At 41.9% G+C, this 17532-nt stretch overlaps 1 protein-coding gene across 4 annotated transcripts in view; it reads right to left on the minus strand.

The window, feature by feature from the left end:
- The window catches only part of LCP1 (lymphocyte cytosolic protein 1), a 138028-nt gene that overhangs the window by 33969 nt on the left and 86527 nt on the right, over nt 1-17532 (minus strand). For all 4 annotated transcript variants that reach the window (XM_075591134.1, XM_075591131.1, XM_075591132.1 and 1 more), the window contains exons 3-6: nt 15658-15821; nt 12827-12956; nt 11846-11978; nt 8872-8953 (exon numbers count right to left, since the gene is read on the minus strand). In XM_075591134.1, the coding sequence (XP_075447249.1) occupies nt 8872-8953; nt 11846-11978; nt 12827-12956; nt 15658-15821 (509 nt within the window). The remainder of the gene's footprint in view (nt 1-8871; nt 8954-11845; nt 11979-12826; nt 12957-15657; nt 15822-17532) is intronic.

The following is a 17532-nucleotide window of genomic DNA, read 5'->3' on the forward strand; positions in this document are numbered from 1 at the left end:
TGTATTCCCGATTCTTGTGTGGTATTTGTATTGTGTCCGCTGTGTAGAGCATTGCGCAGGTTTTGCATCTTGGGTCCTGGCATGGTTTTGTCCCGCATTCAGTTGTACTGCTGAATACTTTACTCCTCACCATAATATTCTTGAGATTATGGGGTTGTCTGTATGATAATAAGGGTGCTTCAGGGAAGACCTGTTGCAGTCTTGTATCTTCCTGGAGGATGGGTTGTAGTTTCCTGGCGATCTTGCGTAGGTCTCCTAGGTGTGGGTTATATGTGACCACCAAAGGAACCCTGTCGCTTGTCTCCTTCTGTTTGTATTCAAGGAGATCACTTCTTGGTATTCTGGTGGCTTTGTGAATTTGCTGGTCTACAATTCTGTGGTTATATCCACGGTTTATAAAGTCTGATCTCAAGGCTTTAATCCGCTGGTCTCTGTCTGCTGTGTCGGAGCATATCCGGTTGTATCGTATGGCTTGACTGTAGATGGTTGCATGTTTGGTGTGTGTCGGGTGGAAGCTGTTGTCCCTCAAATAGCTGGCTCTGTCTGTAGGTTTGCGGTATACAGAAGTCTGTAGTTGGTTGTTCTTTATAGTAATGGTGGTGTCTAGAAAATGTACTTCATCCGGGGAATGGGTGAGTTTGAGGTTGATGGTCGGGTGGAACGTATTGAAGTTGTCATAGAACTGTAGGAGGTCCTGTTCGCCAGAGGTCCAAATCAGGAGGATGTCATCGATGTAGCGAAGGTATGTAAGGGGTTTCAAGTGACAGGTGGACAGAAAGTCACTTTCCAGTTTTGCGCAGAACAGATTGGCATACTGTGGCGCCATCCGAGTACCCATAGCGGTCCCGGTTGTCTGGAGGTATGTGTCATTTCCAAATGTGAAGTAGTTATGGGTCAGAATAAATTCAATGCATTTAGTCACTGTCTCTGTGAGTGGCTCCTGCGATCCCAGAAAGTATCTGCAGGCTGAAATCCCATCCTCGTGGGGGATGTTTGTATAAAGTGACTCTACATCCATAGTTGCTAGTAGTGTTCCTGTGGGGAGGGGGCCAATGGCATTCAGTTTGTTTAGCAGGTCGGTGGTATCCTGGATATAGCTGGGTGTGTTCCTGACAAGTGGTTTTAGAATGCCCTCCACCCAGCCAGAAATATTCTCGGTAAGTGTGCCAGATCCAGAGATAATAGGGCGCCCAGGGTTACCCTCTTTGTGAATTTTAGGGAGCATGTAGAATGTGCCAGGTTTTGGGTTAGCTGGTATCAGGTCCAGAATTTGTTCTCTTGTGTGGATCGGGAGTGTTTTAATGATCCTGTTGAGTTCTCGCATGTATTTTTTAGTTGGATCCTCCTGCAGTTGGGTGTAGTACTTTGAATCAGAGAGTTGCCTGTGTGCTTCCCGCAGGTAGTCTGTGGTGTTCATTATGACCACTGCTCCTCCCTTGTCCGCAGGTTTGATTGTTATGTTGTGGTTGGCCTTTAGCGATTCTATGGCTCTCCTCTCCATCAGTGTCAGATTATATGTTTGTTTCCTTACTTTGTCCAGGATGGTGGTTTTGGCGCTGTGTCTGAAGCTTTCAATGTACCGGTCCAATGTGGGGTTGCGCCCAGTTTGTGGGATCCAGTTTGATTTTTGCTTCTCCCTGCTCATGTGCAGCGGCTCTCCTTCTGCAGTGTTGGCATAATCTTGGTTGTGTCTGTCATGGAAGAACTCCTTAAGACGCAGCCTTCTGAAGTATTCTTCTAGGTCACTGCACAGCTCAATCTTGTCCATAGGCTTGGTAGGGCAGAATGTGAGACCCTTTGATAATACTGAGGACTCTGCTTGATTAGGTGTGTAATCTGAGAGGTTAACAGTGCAGTCCTGTTCTTGGTGACTGTCAATGTTTGTATTATTAGTTGTTTTGCTGGCTGCTGCAGAGTATCTCATTCTTAGCCTCAGTCTGTGCAGTTTCTTTTCCTTATTGCTAATTAGACCCTTCAGGAGTTTTTCATGGAATGTTTGGCGTCCTCTCCATGTGTCTGTGTGAATTTCTCCTGTATCCAGGATGCTGTCTATTGTCACCTTTGTCTTTCTCCTGTTGCTGTAACAGATGCTGATGAGATGGTTCCTTAATCTTTCTGAGTTCCTGGTGCACAGTTGTTGGGAGAATTTTGTGTTGTATGTGGTAGCAAGTGGGTTTTTGAGGACGAGTCCTTTCGGGATCAGATGCTCCTTCTTGCATTTGCTGAGGAAGATGATATCGCTGTCTAGTTGTGCCTGTTTTTTCAGTAAATCCTTTAGCTTCATTTGGGTGCGGTACAATGTGGTATCTTCCATATTTTCATGTAGAGGTATCAGTACCGTGTTAGCCGAGCTTCAATAATCAAAAAATAAATAGATGATACCGTTCTGTGGCTAACGAAATGCTTTTATTTGTGCGAGCTTTCGAGATACACTGATCTCTTCTTCCGGCGATGTTACAATGAATGAAGCAAGGATAACTTGAAAACAGTGTCTCTTGGAATGTTATCTGTGCTTCTCCTTCCCCCGGTGTGGATGTGTTTTATGGCTAGAGGTGTCAAAGGGTAACTGAAAGCAAGTGAAGAAAGAGTGTGTATGTGTATCAGTGTGAATAAAAATGAATGGAGAGCCCACAGTATAAACAGTGCTCTACACAAGGTGTGTGTGGAGTGAGAGGGATATAAATGGTGTGGGTGGGTGTGGAAATGTGAGAGTTTGTAGCACAACTAAAAGTGTGTGTGGATACTATGTGGTCCCTATTGGTGTATATGGATGGAAAAATAAGGAGTATTAGTATGTGTGAGAGACAGCTGTGTGTGCATACATATAGCACAGTATGTACAGACATGGCCTTTAGCGCTCATGGGAAGAGAGTTCGCTAGTGTCAGTAATGACTCATAAAATTTCGATCTCTGTTTAGGCCACTGCTAAGTGTCCCGAACAGTTGCATAAATTTGTATTCATGCAACCGTCTCTCTTTCGGGGTTTTAAGATTACCTTTGAGTATGGCAACCCTCAGATCGTTCATCTTATGGCCAGAGTCAGAGAAATGTTCGCCAACAGGACTGTCTCTTGTTCCGCGTGTGATGCTGTGGCGATGCAGGTTCATTCTCTTGTTTAGCCCCTGTCCTGTCTCACCTATGTAGTAGCAGCCCCCTGGGCATTTCATGCACATGATGAGGTACACGACATTGCTTGAGGAACAGGTGAACCCTCCTCTGATTTTGTATTCCCGATTCTTGTGTGGTATTTGTATTGTGTCCGCTGTGTAGAGCATTGCGCAGGTTTTGCATCTTGGGTCCTGGCATGGTTTTGTCCCGCATTCAGTTGTACTGCTGAATACTTTACTCCTCACCATAATATTCTTGAGATTATGGGGTTGTCTGTATGATAATAAGGGTGCTTCAGGGAAGACCTGTTGCAGTCTTGTATCTTCCTGGAGGATGGGTTGTAGTTTCCTGGCGATCTTGCGTAGGTCTCCTAGGTGTGGGTTATATGTGACCACCAAAGGAACCCTGTCGCTTGTCTCCTTCTGTTTGTATTCAAGGAGATCACTTCTTGGTATTCTGGTGGCTTTGTGAATTTGCTGGTCTACAATTCTGTGGTTATATCCACGGTTTATAAATATATATATACATGTAGAGGTATCAGTACCGTGTTAGCCGAGCTTCAATAATCAAAAAATAAATAGATGATACCGTTCTGTGGCTAACAAAATGCTTTTGTTTGTGCGAGCTTTCGAGATACACTGATCTCTTCTTCCGGCGATGTTACAATGAATCCTTGCTTCATTCATTGTAACATCGCCGGAAGAAGAGATCAGTGTATCTCGAAAGCTCGCACAAATAAAAGCATTTCGTTAGCCACAGAACGGTATCATCTATTTATTTTTTGATTATATATATATATATACTTGCTTTCAGTTACCCTTTGACACCTCTAGCCATAAAACACATCCACACCGGGGGAAGGACCAGCACAGATAACATTCCAAGAGACACTGTTTTTAAGTTATCCTTGCTTCATTCATTGTAACATCGCCGGAAGAAGAGATCAGTGTATCTCGAAAGCTCGCACAAACAAAAGCATTTTGTTAGCCACAGAACGGTATCATCTATTTATTTTTTGATTATTGAAGCTCGGCTAACACGGTACTGATACCTCTACATGTATATATGTATATATATATATATATATACATATATATATATATAGGCAATACAATACCGCATCAAGATGAAATATCAGAGGCAGCACTCCAAATGGTAATCAAAATATTGTATTGAATCAACAAGACATCATTCCAACGTTTCGGTCCACAAACGGGACCTTTATCAAGGTGATGTGACATCACCTTGATAAAGGTCCCGTTTGTGGACCTAAACGTTGGAATGATGTCTTGTTGATTCAATACAATATTTTGATTACCATTTGGAGTGCTGCCTCTGATATTTCATCTTGATGCGGTATCGTATTGCCTAAATTATTTTATAGGATTTGCACCCAGTATTTTGTTGATTCAGACGGAGTGCTTGTGGTTCTTTCAAACTGCTATATATATATATATATATATATATATATATATATATATAATCAAAAAATAAATAGATGATACCGTTCCGTGGCTAACGAAATGCTTTTATTTGTGCGAGCTTTCGAGATACACTGATCTCTTCTTCCGGCGATGTTACAATGAATGAAGCAAGCAAAGGGTATACTTAAAAACAGTGTCTCTTGGAATGTTATCTGTGCTGGTCCTTCCCCCGGTGTGGATGTGTTTTATGGCTAGAGGTGTCAAAGGGTTACTGAAAGCAAGTGAAGAAAGAGTGTGTATGTGTATCAGTGTGAATAAGAATGAATGGAGAGCCCACAGTATAAACAGTGCTCTACACAAGGTGTGTGTGGAGTGAGAGGGGATATAAAGGGTGTGGGTGGGTGTGGAAATGTGAGAGTTTGTAGCACAACTAAAAGTGTGTGTGGATACTATGTGGTCCCTATTGGTGTATAGGGATGGAAAAATAAGGGGTACACACTCCACACACACCTTGTGTAGAGCACTGTTTATACTGTGGGCTCTCCATTCATTCTTATTCACACTGATACACATACACACTCTTTCTTCACTTGCTTTCAGTAACCCTTTGACACCTCCAGCCATAAATCTCATCCACACCGGGGGAAGGACCAGCACAGATAACATTCCGAGAGACACTGTTTTTAAGTTATCCTTGCTTCATTCATTGTAACATCGCCGGAAGAAGAGATCAGTGTATCTCGAAAGCTCGCACAAATAAAAGCATTTCGTTAGCCACAGAACGGTATAGTATTTATTTTTTGATTATTGAAGCTCGGCTAACACGGTACTGATACCTCTACATATATATATATATATATACACACATATATACACAAAATTGATTCCCCTATGATGCACTCAACCTAACCAAATAATGTTAATTGTAATATACCTTTTAATGAATTTGATCAAATAATTCAAGGTAAGAAACTATACTAATTTAAAATAAGAATTAAAGCAATTAGTTAGCTGCGACTGTGCGTACACATGTGAGACAGGAAATAGCTGCAGTAGGGTCACTGGAGATACAGGGGTCTGGATAACTGAAGGGGTCTGGGAATAAATAATAATGTGAACAGGTGCAACAGGGATACATAGCCAAACGTGATTTGTGATTGGTGCAAACAGACCCTGAGGGTCAAGTGACTATAGGATCTTTGAGGAACAAAGGTGACAAATATTGAAATAATAAAATAATAAGCAGACCACTGTAGGTATCAGTGGCCACTGTACCCAAACTACTCCACACTGTAGATATATTAGTCTAGTCTGAAAGAGCAGAGTAGGTAAGTGTCAAAATTATTATTTATTCACGGACACCTTCAGTTATCCAGACAACTGTATCTCATGTGACCCTACTGCAGCTATTTCCTGTCTCATGTGTATGCACAGTCACAGCTAACTAATTGATTTAATACTTATTTTAAATTAGTATGTTTTCTCTCTTTGAATTATTTTATCAAATTCATTAAAAGTTATATTTTAATTAATATTATTCTGTGAGGTTGAGTGCATCATAGTGGAATCTTTTTTGTATATACAGCTCAACCCCGTTATAAGGCGATCCGTTACAACGCGAATCCGCTTTTAACGCGATGCAAGCGTGGCTCCCAAGTTTCGTATTTATGAATACTTTACAACACGATTATTGGTATCTTAAATACTTTATTGTACAATGCATACAATTGTACATTATTTCTAACGCGATCCGCTTATAACGCGATGTGATTCTTTGGACCCCAAGCACAGCGTTATAAGGGGGTTCAGCTGTATATATATAGATAGCACTCCTCCAGTACTGTAATTACACGCTGAGCAGGCAGCCTCTTTATTATACAGTAGTATCGTTTATTAAAAGCAGTCACATTTACCCCTACCAAAAATAACACTAGATGGCGCTCTAACACCCTATCAACCTTTTAAGCAGTGAATGTGAACATATAAAGTGACAATTAATCAAAATATTGTGCCATGCAATAAAAAGTGATAAATAAAATACTCAAACCCTTGGAGGACTGTTTCAAGGTCCAAAATAGAAGCAATAAGGAAAACCCCGGAGAGCAAAATACCTAAGAGAAAATATATAAAACTACCATAGTGCAGTTAACGTTTAAACAGAACACAATAGTAATGTCAGAACTCTCAAATTAGCATATAAGACACGCTAGATAACATTAATAAATGTCCATCCATAGATATCCAAAATAGAAAAAATGAGGAGCAAAAATAGGAGGTAGTATAAAATCCAGAAGAGAAACACAGAGCCAAAAATAAAATACCAAATAGCATTTATCCGACAATGCCTGCCCTGGTACCTGCTAGTATTCATCACACACTGTTCCTGCCTGGACCACCTTGGGACCTTTACTTATCTCCTGTGGATTCCGGAAGACTGGGACAGTCACTCTTATACTACTGAGGGATTTTTGTGGGGATTTCTTTGTGTTGGAGTTCCTGTGACGTCTAGTTCGAGTGTTAGAGGAACCGGAAGTGACGTATCGGCTCCGGGCAGAGGTGCAGGACGGAGACCAGCGGACGCAGCGGTGGTGTGAAGTGATCCCGAGAACGCGACTCGGCTAACATCTTTATCCCTACACCCATGCTGTAACCAATTTGGTATCTTGTAAGCCTCCATTTTTATCATTGTCGGATAAATGCTATTTGGTATTTTATTTTTGGCTCTGTGTTTCTCTTCTGGATTTTATACTACCTCCTATTTTTGCTCCTCATTTTTTCTATTTTGGATATCTATGGATGGACATTTATTAATGTTATCTAGCGTGTCTTATATGCTAATTTGAGAGTTCTGACATTACTATTGTGTTCTGTTTAAACGTTAACTGCACTATGGTAGTTTTATATATTTTCTCTTAGGTATTTTGCTCCCCGGGTTTTTCCTTATTACATTTACCCCTGCCGTCACATTGGGAACGAAAAAATGCATCATCTGAAGATCATGAACTTTGAATATTTACAAAAAGCTACATAGATGTTGTTGCATCCAAGCTTTCTGAGATTCCACTCATCAGGACTGACCAGGTTTTTTTGGGATAACCAATATATATCCTCTACATATTGTATGTAAAATGAGTACATTCACATGTTTTAAATTATTGGTTATTCCTAAAAGTCGATGCACTCAGTGGTTCCAGGTAATCTGTTTAAGAACCCCTCCCATATCCTATTTTATTTTTGGCAATGCAACACCCACCTACCCATATTACAAAGGATTGGGCACTATTGGATCAGTAGTGACATCTTTCACCCCACGTACTAGCTATAAACATCTCAGAACATTAGCTGCAACCATTCCCAGCAAAAGTACTTAATAGTTGCAAGGAGGCAACTAGATATTAGAACCATTTTTTGGACTGATATGGAGGCTGCATTTCCCATGATCCTCGTCTATAAGCTGATCTGTCTGTGGCCAGTCAGTAGAGCCTCCACTACCCACACAAAGGCTCTCATTAGACAGCATGCCAATTACACATTTGTCCACATCAAGGAAAGGAATTTACTAAAGTCCAGCAGCTGCAAACGGATCCAGATTTATCAATGAAAAAGATAAGTGAGTCAGGGTTTTTTTCCTTGATAAATCTGCTCCACTTTTGCCTCAGTTTTGCACCCGGGAGATTTTGATGGATCGGCTCCCAATGAGTATATGAGACAGCACTCAAGGAATTATCAATGTTAGCAATCCCACCTGCTCCTTATCCCTCCTCTTTTTTTTTTATAAAAGGGGAATCGAGGGGTTCTATTGAGCTGAGCCACACTAATTTGAGCTCTGATCCTCCTGCTATCCTCAGTTCTTACCAGTAAAGTTACTGGTTTTAAATCTCCCTCCAGGGGAAAGAAAATGGCCACCAAAGTTACAAGAGCCAATAGAAATCTGCAATGTCATCAGGTTTTTATTGGATGGCCATTTAAAGCCCCATTAATAAACAGTAACTTCCCTGGTAAGTATCTTGTAACACAGAGGGTCTCGAAGCTCCAGGAGACCCTCCTCCCCCCCCCCCCCCCCCAGTCTCTACGGTGTACAAAAAATGGGGGTTACGTTAGGCGGGATTGTTGCTTAAACTGTGCGTTATCGGAACAGAGCCACAAGACAAAACACTACAGTGAAGGGAATTTAAGACTAATTAATTTTGTCATTTTGAACAAGGAGAAGAATCTCTTCTACTTGAGATATGGGTCTTTGCCACCAGCTGGGCCTTGCAATGTTTTGGGGGAACTTCTGGAAGCAAAGGGTTTAATATATATCATTAACGGAACGCTCTTCCCTTAGCTGAATCCGTACCTGGATGGTGAAAGGAGTTAGCTTCTTCTTGTTGATGGCTCTCTCATCAATGGTATCTGCCACAGAGAGGTTGATCATTTTGCTGGAAATCAAACATAAAAATGCCATGTGACATACAGAACCCACGTCACGTCCTCTAGCTCAGTGCTTCCCGACTCCAGTCCTCACGGACCTCTAACAGTCCAGGTTTTAAGTATAACCTCGCTTGAGCACAGGTGGGTCGGTCAAAACGATTGAGCCACTTGCGCTAATATGAGGATATTTTTAAAACCTGTACTGTCACCAGTACTGGGAGGTCTGGGAGGACTGGAGTTCTGCCCTAGCTAATCAAAAATGTTATTATTTTAATTTGTCTTTTTTTTTCTGTTGACCATAGTTTAGTTATCATTAAACTGCTAATACAAATGTGCATTATAATATGCAAACATTCCTTTAATTCATGTAGTCCGCAACAAAAGTCAATTCTCCGATGTATTCTAAAACAGAAAATAATTGGAAACGGAGTTTCATTACATTTAGGGCCATATTTACTAAACGGTGGTACTCCATAAGACACCCGGCAGTGCCCAAATACAGTCCCTTCAAAATGTGTCTTCAAGCCCCGGAAGGTACCTTCAGGAACAGCACCACTGAGTAAATATGGGCCTTTTGGCGTGTGCACATAGACTAGATACACCAGATACAGAAAGCTGTGTTAAGTCAGGACAAATAACGTGATGTTACCCAAAAAAGTAACATACATTATTTCCCCTGACATTAACGCATAACAACAAAGCAAATGATATGCAAGAGCAACAGCCTTTCTACATCTCATAGGCTTAACATGACATTCTGCTAGCTTCCAATAGTGTGACATTAAATATGTATTACTCCCATCCAGACCATCAAAAAAAAAGGCTCCACCACCACCAAAAATGTGTATGTAAGCAACACCAAGTTTAGTTATGGCTTAAATAAGGCTATGTTAGGTCCCTGCATTAACCGTAATGGACTTTGGATATGCGATGTTACGGTAGATGCCTTTTATGCATATCATTATCACTAACATATGTAAAAATGCAACTCTATTTACATACGTAAAACTGGGTTAACTTTATTCACTTTCATGGATAAGCGATGCTCTTAAGATGACGTTGATTTAGGATAACGTCACATTACATGGTTTAACGGAGCATAATGTATCTGTGCCATAGACAGCATGAATGAATCAAATTGGTAATAGTCCGACTCATTTGGACCGAAGCACTAAGAGCGTATTGGAATCATTTTCAAAAATGTCAATTTTATAAAGTAGTACAAACCTTCATAAAATGTGCATCGTATGTATGAAGCTCAGGATGAGACTTCATATATGTGACGCTTAGGGCGATATTCTAGTATCTAAGATTTGTGTCAATCCGTGTCAAAAAAGTCCTTTCCGGTTGGATTGACATGCTTTGCTATTCTGTAAGGCAAGGGGGCGCAAACTTTTTTCTCTGCACCCCCTGCCGGCGGTCACCTCACCCCCGCGCCCCTCCTCGCACCCACTTACCTTGGCTCCGGCGCCATGACATAGCAACATGACGTCACATGACCTCGTGGTGTCATTTGACGCTGCGCTGCCATGGCGACGCGTGAGGAGTCAAGGTAAGTAAAGGTTTACAGAGGCCCTGCAGCTCCCCTGGCATTTAATTTAAGTGCCTTCGGGAAGAGCGCAGGGCCTCTGTAAGCCGCGCGACCAACAGTTTGCGCACCGCTGCTGTAAGGGATTGTCATTTCCCTCCAGAGTCTGAGAGGACGACAAGGTTTTTTCAACTTAGTATTATATCTATATCCCCTCAAACCTCCCTCCAAATAAGTTAGGGAGAGATGCCTGTGCCGGAAAAGGAGCACAACTGAGAGATATGCTAACCCTTTTCATGAACGGAGTACCTGTGTCAGGCCCAACAGGATCAGAACCCACAACCTCTGCCATGCAGGGCAGCAACACAAGCATTGAACTAAAGCAGATACTGGGATTGTCACATATCTCACAGGTGTCTCAGGTGTGCTCTTTTTTGTGCACAAGATACATTGGAGTGGCAGCCCGGAAGTGGAAACGGTCTGATTGTAAAGGAAGCCAGGGGGAGGCGTGAGCTGTGGGACTCAAAAGTCTGTTGTGACAATAGTATTTCCCAGCACCTGGTTTAGTCCAATGTTATGACTGGTGCCCTGAAAAGCAGAGGTTGTGGTTTCTGATCCTGTTGGGTTTAGCACCAGTGCCCCCTTCATCCCAAGAGTCCCTATACCTGTCAGTATTGGTCTTATAGAAATATTTCGTGAGGTGTGGGATGTGACTCATTTAAATATACTTTGCATGGCCATTAGCATATCTCCCAGGTGTGCTCCTTTTTAGCACAGGCATCTCTCCCTAGCTTAATTGGAGGGAGGTTTGATGGTATCTATATACACAACTGGAGATGCTACTACATCGGAACTCATTCACCCCATTAACTTCAATGGTGATTCCTGTTTGGCACTCTCACACTTTATAGAATAAGGGAGATAATCTTACTTGTTCTCACCATACTATAGGTAAAAGGGCAAAACAATGTCGTGTAGAAAGGCCTTGAAAGAATATAGCAACGGAGAGTTTAATGTTTGATAGTTTCCCTAAAACTAATGAACAATAGCTAAAAACAGACTTATAGTTCATGGGTCTGAGGTGTTTACAGGTGCGATATGCCTTATAAAATGTTATATTGTATTGGTTTGCAGTTATTTGATTCACTTTTAACTTTTTATGTTTGTTTCCCTATTGCATTCTATGGAGGCGCAATGAGATGGGTGAAAGACATTCCAATTCTTCTTCTCTGTGACCATTCCTAGACAAATACTGTACATTGTCCCCATTCGTTTCGTAAAAATAATAATAATTTGCCCCAAATTTGTGGTTTTTTTTTTTAACTATATTTGATGGTGTTTGATAAGAAAGTACAGAAATGTTATTATTTACCAAAGTACAATTCCATCACCAACAGCTTTGAACAGGTCGTCGGTGTCTGGGTCCATGGGAATAACATGCTTACAGTCTGGGTCTTTCTCCAGGGCTTTGTTTATCCAGTTAACAAAGGCAACCTTTTCCTCTTCTGCAAAGGATTAATTGATATGTTAGAGTTTTATGGGTCTTTGCACAGGGCTCCCAAAATGTGTTTTCAGACTCACAACGCAAAAAGGAAAAATGGTATGTATCTACTTTCTAACATTTAATGCACATCATTAATGGAAGAAGTTGGCTTCAACTTAGAGGAATCTGCCCTTAGAGGGGAGATTTACTGATCACCGATGTTGACGACGATGGCAACTAATGCTGGATCGGGGAGCGATACCCAGCACCTGCACTTAGCAAATCTCCCCCTAAGCCTTCTATTTAATATGCTGTAAATCTGTCATTTAAATGGAGCGGAGATCTTCCCCTGCAAGAGAAGATACAGTAGCTTCACAGCATATTAAATAGGGGTTGAGGCATCAATTGTACTGTATGACATAATAAGCATATTAACAAATGTTAGGAAGTGGGGGGAAAAAGGGATACTTCTGTCCTCTTAACTACTTCCCATATTTAGATGTAAAAGCCCATTGCTGCTATGTTTTATGTTTAAATGATTAATAATATTCGGATCTTCTGAGCAAGACTGAAGTTTTAATGACACAGTAAAAATCAGAAACTGATTTAGGGGCATTAACTCCCATTGACTTCCCACCCACTCAGATAGGGTGCTTGATAAATCTGCCCCTTAGAGCCATAGTTACTAAGCAGTCTACTGCCATTATGCAACTTCCAGCGCTGGGAGACACGTAGTGTGTCTAGCTCAAGTCAATGGACTGTAAGGTGTCTTCCAGAGCTGGAAGGTGTCTTATGGCAGAAGACTGCTTAGTATATATGGACCTTCGTGTGATGCAATGGAACATGACTCTGGGTTCCTTATAGTCATACCTGAGTAAGAATGCTGTGTGCCAACACTGGATTGTTCAGATGTGCCACCAATTGCACAGATGCCTTCTTTCTTGTTTATGGCTTTTCTAAATGTTTTGGCTACATCAGAACTTTTAAGGTCATTAAAAACCTAATAATGTGGGAGAAAAAATACAGAGTTGGAAATATAAAAAAAAAAAACCTGGAAATATATGTAGTGACAACCCATTTTATCCTACGTGTGTAATAGAAATGCCACATTAAAATGGTTTTAATTTAAGAAACTCTTTTTATACAGTACCACTCTGTACACAATTATTTGCAGCAGCAATTACTGCCTACCACCAGGTGTTTATCATCTAGTTTATATAAATCAGTAGTTTTCAACAGGGGTTCTGCAAGCACTCCTCAGGGGTTCCTCGCTACCATGGGGGGGGGGGGGGTGAGAGCCAGGACAACTCTCCTATTCTGACCCAAGCCCGGCGGTGTGGCAGCCGCCCGTTCCATGCTGTACTTCCTCTCCCTGCCTGCTCTGGTGGGTGTGGCTGACAGGAGGCAGAGAGGATTTGGTGGGCGCTGACAGGAGGGAGAGAGGATTGGGCGGGCACACGGTCTCATAGAGGTGTGTGTATGTGTGTAAGTGGGAGAGTGTGTGTGCATGTATATGTGGGAGTGTGTGTAAGTGGGAGAGAGTGTGTGTAAGTGGAAAAGTGTGTGTGTAAGTGGGAGAGTGTGGAAGTGGGATAGTGTGTTTGTTTGTGTGTCTGTGTGTAAGTGGGAGAGTGTCTGTGTGTAAGTGTAAGTGTGTGTGTGTAAGTGGGAGAGAGTGTGTGTGTAAGTGGGAGAGAGTGTGTGTGTAAGTGTGTGTGTGTAAGTGTGTGTGTGTGTGTGTGTGTGTGTGTGTGTGTGTGTGTGTGTGTGTGTGTGTGTGTGTGTGTGTGTGTGTGTGTGTGTGTGTGTGTGTGTGTGTAAGTGAGAGAGTGTGTGTGTGTGTGTGTGTGTGTGTGTGTGTGTGTGTAAGAGGGAAAGTGTGTGGGTAAGTGTCAGGAGAGAGAGTGTGTAAGTGGGAGAGTGTATGTGTGTGTGTGTAAGTGAGAGTGTGTATGTGTGTGTAAGTGGGAATGTGTGTGTGTGTAAGTGGTGGGAGAGAGAGTGTGTATAAGTGGAAGAGTGTGTATAAGTGGAAGAGTGTGTGTAAGTGTAAGTGAGTGTGTGTGTAAGTGGGAGAGTATGTTTTTAAGTGGCGGGAGAGAGAGTGTGTGTGTAAGTGGGAGAGTGTGTGTGTGTGTGTGTGTGTGTGTAAGTGGGAGAGAGTGTGTAAGTTGGAGAGGGTGTGTGTGTGTAACTGGGAGAGTGTATCTGTGCGTGCACACAAGGGGGAGAGTGTGAGGGGGAGAGGGAATGTAAGGCATAGAGTGAGGGGGGAGAGAGACAGGGGCAATGAGAGGGGGTGGAAAGAGACAGGGGCGACGGGAGTGGGTGTAGAGAGACAGGGCGACAGGAGGGGGTGGAGAAAGACGGGCGATGGGAGGGGGTGGAGAGAGACGGGGCGAAGGGAGGGGGGAGAGACGGGGCACGGGAGGGGGGTGAGAGATGGGGCGACGGGAGGGGGGAGAGAGATGGGGGCGATGGGAGGGGGGGGGGACCAGAGATGGGGGCGACCGGGGGGATGAGAGACAGGGGCGAGGGTTGGGGTTCCCCACAAAAAAAAGGTTGAAAACCACTGATATATATACAGTATATATGTACATATATCAATATATCAATATATCAATATCGATCTCATTAGCCTAGGCTTGATAGCATGTTAAGTTATCACTGCTCTGAGTTATCTGAACATGACTCACATGACACATCTTACCTATAGGTGGCGTTTTGAAGGAGAGAGACATATTTTGCTACAGTTCCAAGTGCTATATATATATATATATAGCGTTATATATAGCGTTAGATTTTGTATATATATATAGCACTTGGAACTGTAGCAAAATATGTCTCTCTCCTTCAAAACGTATATATATAACAAGTGAGTCCCAGATCCGCAAAGCTCCTGAGATACCTGGAATACATGCTAATAGGAGTCATTTAAATATACTTTGTAAATCCTATTATTTGCATATATCCCAGGTATCTTAGGTGTGCTCCTTTTTGTTGTCTCCACATGTTGTTTAAGGGGATAGATATATATCCCCTTTTATATAGATAGATAGATAGATAGATAGATAGATAGATAGATAGATAGATAGATAGATATCCCCTTAAACAACACGTGGAGACAACAAAAAGGAGCACACCTAAGATACCTGGGATATATGCAAATAGGATTTACAAAGTATATTTAAATGACTCCTATTAGCATGTATTGCAGGTATCTCAGGAGCTTTGCGGATCTGGGACTCACTTGTTATATGTAACCCTTGATATGTTGAAAACATGTTGAAGCAGTACTCACGCTGAGTACTTTACTGCCACGGTGCTGACTGGGGCAGGGAGAGAGTCCTGCTTTACATACAGAATAAAATTGGAAAGCACTCACATGGTCTTGTGTAAACAGTGATCAAACGTATTGAAGTGGTCGACGGTTCAGTTCTTACCTTGGACGTCTTGAGAAAGGTGCGAGTTAAGGGCCGAAACGTCAACCATTTCAATACCTTCATTTGTTGTCACTTCTGTATAACTGTGCCCTCTTGTGGTTACTTGTATTACTGTTGTTTATATGGCTATCAATTTAGATCAGTAGCCTGCTTAGTAAATATGGCACAATATAATATGTAGTCAATCTTAAATATAATGATAAAAGAAACATGTTAAGCAAATGATAGTGTGTCTGTATCAAGCGAAAGTAAACTTACTGTGATAAATTCATCAAAACTAATCATGCCGTCACGGTTTAGATCTCCAGTTTCCATCAAACTTTGGGTGATTTCCCGCAATTTGTATCCAGGGAGAGGCAAATTAGCGGCTTTGAACAAGTTATCCAACTCACCAGGGCTTATGAAACCATTTCCATCAGTATCTGAAAAAGAATACAGGTTTTCAAGTTGCAGTGTGTATTTTTAATGCCCGTGGCTTTCTCAGTGGACTAAGAAGCATGGCTTTCTGGCAATCAAAGGGCCCACAGAAAGCATGAAAAATACAACGTCTATTCAGGTTGTATTATTTGACTCTGCTGGAATGTAAATGGAATTATCTATCAGAGCAATATTCTGCTATGTGGCCGTGCCACTCAGTGAGACTTTCAGTGGTCTTGTTAACTCTTTAATGGTTAGAATCAGTAGTTCCCACTATCAGGGTTGCAGATAACGACAAACTGAGACCCATATTTACTAAGCAGCGTTTTCCCAAAGTACACCTTTCCAGCTCCAGAAGACCTCGTACAGTCCATTCAAACGAATAAGCCACATAAGGTTTCTTCCTATGGAATATTACTGCATAGTGAATACTGTATGGCCCTGAGTCTTATCTTTTACTATCCTCTGTACTCTGGTGTTTGTATGTATGTGTTTAGATTGTAAGCTCTCTGGGGAAGGTATTTCCTTTCCTATCATCCTATCATTATGTTTGTTGCCCTTATTGTATTATAATTCCCTGTCATGTATTGTCTCTTTTGTAAAAGGGCTGTGTACATTGGTGGCACTATATAAATAAAAATATACATACGTACATGTATGTATATGTGTTTATGTATATATGGGTACATATACATGTATGTATATTTGTATTTATATAGTGCCCACAGTGTACTCAGCACTTTACAAAAGAGACAACAACAAAAAACAGTACAGGGAATTAGAATACAATAAGTGGAACAAAGTCAGACAATAGGAAAGAGAATCCCTGCCCCGGAGAGCTTACAATCTAAGTGGAATGTTGGGAGACTTACAGAGACAGCAGGTGAGGGAATAAGTGCAGTAGATGGCAGTGCTTGGCTACAACGGTAGGAGCGTCTGTTGGTATGGGACAGTAGCCATGATTAAAGGCTATTGAAATGCTTCATTTAAGAGGTGAGTTTGAACGTTTGTTTTAAAGGTGGGGAGAGAGGGTGCTTGGTGTATACTGAGTGTGAAGGATTTCCACAGGTAAGGGGCAGTGCGGGATAAGGATTTATGGCGAGAGAGAGAGAGCATTAGAGGTGAAAGGGGTGGAGCGGAGAGTTATGAGTAGAGCTCAGGAGTCGAGCAGGGGCATAACGAGAGATCAAGGCTGATATGTAGGAAGAAGCAGATAAGTGGAGAACTTTAAAGGTAAGGAGGAGAACTTTGTAGGTAATCCAAAATTTGATGGGAAGCCCGGAGAAGGATTTAAGGAGGAGATGAGTGGAGACTGTTTTGAGAGAAAGTGAAATTATTTTAGCAGCAGAATGTTGGATAGATAGCAAAGGAGAAATCTGTGAGGCAGGGAGAACTGTCTGCAGTATGTTACAATAATCCAGACGGGAGAGGGTAAGGGCATGCATTGGAGTTTTAGCAGTAGATTGACAGAGGAAAGGGCAGATATTGGCCATATTACCCAGGAAGTGACAAATTTGAGACATACCGTGAATGGAGAAGGAATGGGAAGAGTCAAATGTTACCCCTAGGCAACGTGCTTTGGCAACAGGATAGATGGTAGTACCATTTACTGTGATGGAGAAAGGGGATATTAGGCCAGGTTTAGGGGGAACTATGAGGCGCTCAGTTTTAGACATATTAAGTTTAAGGCAGAGTGCCATGCACAAGGATATGGCC

The sequence above is a fragment of the Ascaphus truei genome, chromosome 3 (assembly GCF_040206685.1).
Source record: "Ascaphus truei isolate aAscTru1 chromosome 3, aAscTru1.hap1, whole genome shotgun sequence".
Lineage (NCBI taxonomy): Eukaryota > Metazoa > Chordata > Amphibia > Anura > Ascaphidae > Ascaphus > Ascaphus truei.